Raw genomic sequence first — 4,184 nt, 5'->3', positions numbered from 1 at the left:
CCAGCCCCTGACTAGCAGGCTCTCAAAGAGACAGCGACCTCAGCCACTGCCCTGAGCGCTGCCCGTCTCAGCCGTGCGGCGGGCGCCCGCGGGGCAGAGCGGGCCCCGGGGGCCATCCTGAGGCAGGTGGCAAGGTGGGAGGAGGCCACCCGGCCCTGTAGGGGGCACCATGGACAAGTTCCGGATGATCTTCCAGTTACTGCAGTCCAACCAGGAGTCCTTCATGAACGGCATCTGCGGCATCATGGCCCTGGCCAGCGCCCAGGTGTACTCCGCCTTCGATTTCAACTGCCCCTGCCTGCCGGGCTACAACACGGCCTACAGCGCGGGCATCCTGCTGGCGCCGCCCCTCGTGCTCTTCCTGCTCGGCCTGGTCATGAACAACAATGTGTCCGTGCTGGCCGAAGAGTGGAAGCGGCCCCCGGGCCGCCGGGCCAAGGACCCCGCAGTGCTGCGCTACATGTTCTGCTCCATGGCCCAGCGCGCCCTCATTGCGCCGGTCATCTGGGTGGCCGTCACACTGCTGGATGGCAAGTGCTTCCTCTGTGCCTTCTGCACTGCGGTGCCCGTGACTGTGCTGGGCAATGGCAGCCTGGCACCTGGCCTGTCTCGGCCCGAGCTCGCACGCCTGCTGGCCCGGGTGCCCTGCCCCGACATCTACGATGGTGACTGGCTGCTGGCCCGCGACGTGGCCGTGCGCTACCTGCGCTGCATCTCCCAGGTGAGGGGGCGGCCCGGCCTCGGCCCGGGTCTCCCCTCGCGGCCCAGGGTCCCTCTGGCAAGGTCCAATCCCCCACCTCTTGAAATGAGGCTTGCTCGGGGCACAGCCAGCCGTGTTTCCCCAATAGATGGGAGCTCCCCAGACTGGGCTTGGGGCTCCCCCTCAGACGGAGCTCTTTGGGGGCAGGGACGTATTTTCCCAACTGAGGCCAGGGCTTCTGAAGGCAGAGCCGTGTGTCTTCCCTGGATCCGTGCCACCTGGAAAAAGTGCTATGGCTACCTCAGTCCAGAGGCCTGTGTCCTGTCTTGAGGTCCTAGAGGGACCCCACAGCTCAGCCAGCCCCACATTCTCCATCCTGAGCTCCAGCTGGGAAGCCCTGGTGTATTTGCAATCCTTTTTCTTCTTCCAGGCTGGGGCAGTGGTGAGGCAGGTGGGTGGCTGGGCCATTTGGGTACATTTCCCTGGCAAATGCCCCCAGCAGGTGCCTCCCTGCTCCGGGAGTGGGATCCGAGGGTCCTGGTGCCCCTGCAAGGGAGGCTTGGGTGAGGGGGATGCATTGTTTGGGATGTGCCCTAAAGGCAGGGTTGGAGGGCCCACTGACAGGGGAAATCCAGAGCTTGGTCCTCCCCAGCCCCCACTCCCTTGTCTTCTGCCCCCTCTGGACCCTCCCCCGTCCAAGCCCCAGGCCACCCCTGCAGTCACGCCAGCACGGGGAAGGAAGCAGCAGCAGCTGCGGGTCCTTGCAGCAGATGGACCACGGGCTGTCAGGGGAGGGGCAAGGGGCCAGGCCTGCCGGGCCAGGGCTGGAGGAACACTCCACTCTGGCAAGTCCAGACCCCTGGCTCCCTGGCGCCAGCCCTCCTGTAGGGCCCATGTCACCACCAGACGCCCCACATGAATGTCACTCTCTGAGTGCACAAGCTCTGCTTCCCTCCCAAACCACTTCCTCCCTGTGGGCACTTGTTGCCATTGTCCCAGGCCTCAGGGCCTAGGACAGTTGTCCCTCTGCCTGACCTTCAAACCCACCGCATCATGAACTAAAAGGGCCCCCGGAGGACAGGCTCCCCGGCCTATAGACCTGTTTCGTCTGGCCTTCAGAGTGAATTCAAAATTCAGTTTTGCAATTTTGGAAAACCAGACATTTCACACACAAAATCAGATTTCCGGCTTTACCTGAAACATGAGGAGACCCAGCCCCACGGGGTCTACTCCCCATGCCTACTCCCCCAAACCAAGCACATGCTCTGCAGCCTCCCAGCCCATGTTTGTTGGGCCACAACCCCCCCGACCCCGATTATAGGCATTTACCCACCTGATCTGGCCAAAGGCTTCTCTGTGCAGCTGGGGGCTGATCCGGAAGCCCAGATTTGGAGAGCCTCCTGCCCTGTGCCTGACAGTGAATTATATAGAACAGGTCTAGCAACCCAAGTGTCTAGTGCTCTTCAGCACAGAGTTTGAGCAAGTGTCTGGTTTGTCTCTGCCACCCCTGAGGGCCCAGCTCAGAGCCCTCACAGAGGAGGCTTGTTTAGTGCTGGCTCCTGAAAGGCAGACAATACCGGGAGCCAGAGGAGAGGAACAAAGCTCAGAGGAGGGTCACCATGCCCCTCAAGGAGGTCAAGGAAGAGGCATGGTTAGTGAGGGCCTCTTGAGGTAATAATAGTGGCTAACAGTTATTGAGCACTAACTATGTACCAGGCACTGTGCTGGTCGAGACCACATTTAGTCCTCACAACAACCCTATGAGATACGTACTATCAGCAATCCCATTTTATAGGTGGGGAAACTGAGGCACAGAGAAGTCAGATACCTTGCTCCCGGTCAACTAGTAAGGACTGGAGACAAGGTCCAAAGCCAGACAGCCTAATTCCAAAGTCTGCCCAGTTAACTCCTGTGTATTGAGTGCCAGGCCTACACGTGGGGCATTTTCCACACAGAATCTCATTTCTGTGAGATGGTTTATCTATGCCCATTGGACAGAAAAGGAAATGGAGGCCAAGAGGTGAAGTCATTTGCCCAGTCAGTACTCTTCTCCCTAAAGGCCCTGAGAGAACATGCTTTGGGGGGTGTAGACCAGCCTGGGAGGCGGGCGAGGACGGTTGCCAGCCAACTCCCTCCCCTCTCCCCTGCAGGGCCCTGGGCTGGTCCTTCGTGCTGCTGACCACACTGCTGGCATTTGTTGTGCGCTCTGTGCGGCCCTGCTTCACACAGGCTGCCTTCCTCAAAAGCAAGTACTGGTCCCACTATATCGACATTGAGCGCAAGCTCTTCGATGAGACATGCACGGAGCACGCCAAGGCCTTCGCCAAGGTCTGCATCCAGCAGTTCTTCGAGGCCATTGAACCATGACCTGGAGTTGGGTCACGCCCACAGGGCGCTGGCCACAGCCCCCTGCTGCCTCGGCTTGCACCGGTGGCCACGGATGGGGCTGAGGAGGAGAGGGAGAAGCTGCACGGCATCACAGATCAAGGCACCATGAACAGGCTGCTCACGAGCTGGCACAAATGCAAGCCGCCCTTGCGGCTGGGCCAGGAGGAGCCCCCGATGGGCAATGGCTGGGTGGGGGGCGGGCCCCGGGCTCCACACAAGGAGGTGGCCACCTACTTCAGCAGAGTGTGAGCTGTGGCCAAGTGAAGAGGCGGGAATGGGGGTCTGAGCCCACAGCCTCTCAGACCCCCCCCAAACCAGATGGGAAAATGAAGCCTGCCGGTGCTGAGTGGTAGGCCCCTGGGACAGACCCACATGCCCAGGCATTCACCTGCCCATTGAGGCAGGAAATTTGGAGCTGGAAGGGGACATCAGTCCCCCAGCTGGGACACAGCAGTATTAGAAAGGTTCAGAACTGGTTGGGGTGGACAAGTTCCCACCTGCCCAGCCCCACCCCAGCCACTTCATCCCTGCTTCACTGTCTCCTCTCAGGTCCTACAGCCACCCTCACCGTGAATTTTTATGATCTCTGTTCCCCTATGCTCAAGACTCAGGGAGTGGGAGGGCGTCTGGCTATCTCACAAAGCAGGAATCCTCTGATTTGGGTCCATCTCCCAAATGAGGCTGCGAGTGGGCCATGAGGACATGGCCCGCAACCTCACCTGATGTAACACAACTGCAGTGACAGGAAAGGAGACAAAATGCCAGAAGTTAGGTCTCCTTGGGAGAAGCCAGAGCGTGTGGTCACCATGGAGGCCACTCAACACTTGTCAAGTGGATTGTCCATTTATTTAGTCCCAAGCACAAAAGTCTTCCTGTCTTAGCCATGTGAGCTGCTCCAACAAAATACCATAAACTGAGCTGCTTAGAAACAACAGAACTTTACTTCTCCCAGTTCTGGAGGCTGGAAGTCCAAAATCATGGCCCTGGCATGGTCATGTTCTGATGGAGGCCCTCTTCCTTATTCAAAGCCAGGGCCTTGTCGCTGTGTCTCCACAGGTAGAAAGGGCAGGGGAACTCCCTGGAGCCTCTTTTCCAG

At 59.4% G+C, this 4,184-nt stretch overlaps 1 protein-coding gene across 1 annotated transcript; it reads left to right on the top strand.

Moving 5' to 3' along the window:
- The first annotated feature begins 169 nt into the window (after positions 1–169).
- Positions 170–3,577, top strand: CALHM1 (calcium homeostasis modulator 1). The gene is given in 4 exon segments (XM_035724361.1): positions 170–729; positions 2,851–3,055; positions 3,057–3,113; positions 3,116–3,577. Coding segments are annotated over 4 exon segments (1,044 nt in total). The 3' UTR covers positions 3,338–3,577.
- Positions 3,578–4,184: the final 607 nt, after the last annotated feature.

This window comes from Zalophus californianus, chromosome 15 (genome assembly GCF_009762305.2).
Source record: "Zalophus californianus isolate mZalCal1 chromosome 15, mZalCal1.pri.v2, whole genome shotgun sequence".
Taxonomy (NCBI): Eukaryota; Metazoa; Chordata; class Mammalia; order Carnivora; family Otariidae; genus Zalophus; species Zalophus californianus.
The sequence above is the reverse complement of the archived record's forward strand: the minus strand, read 5'-3'. Positions and strand labels throughout refer to the sequence as shown.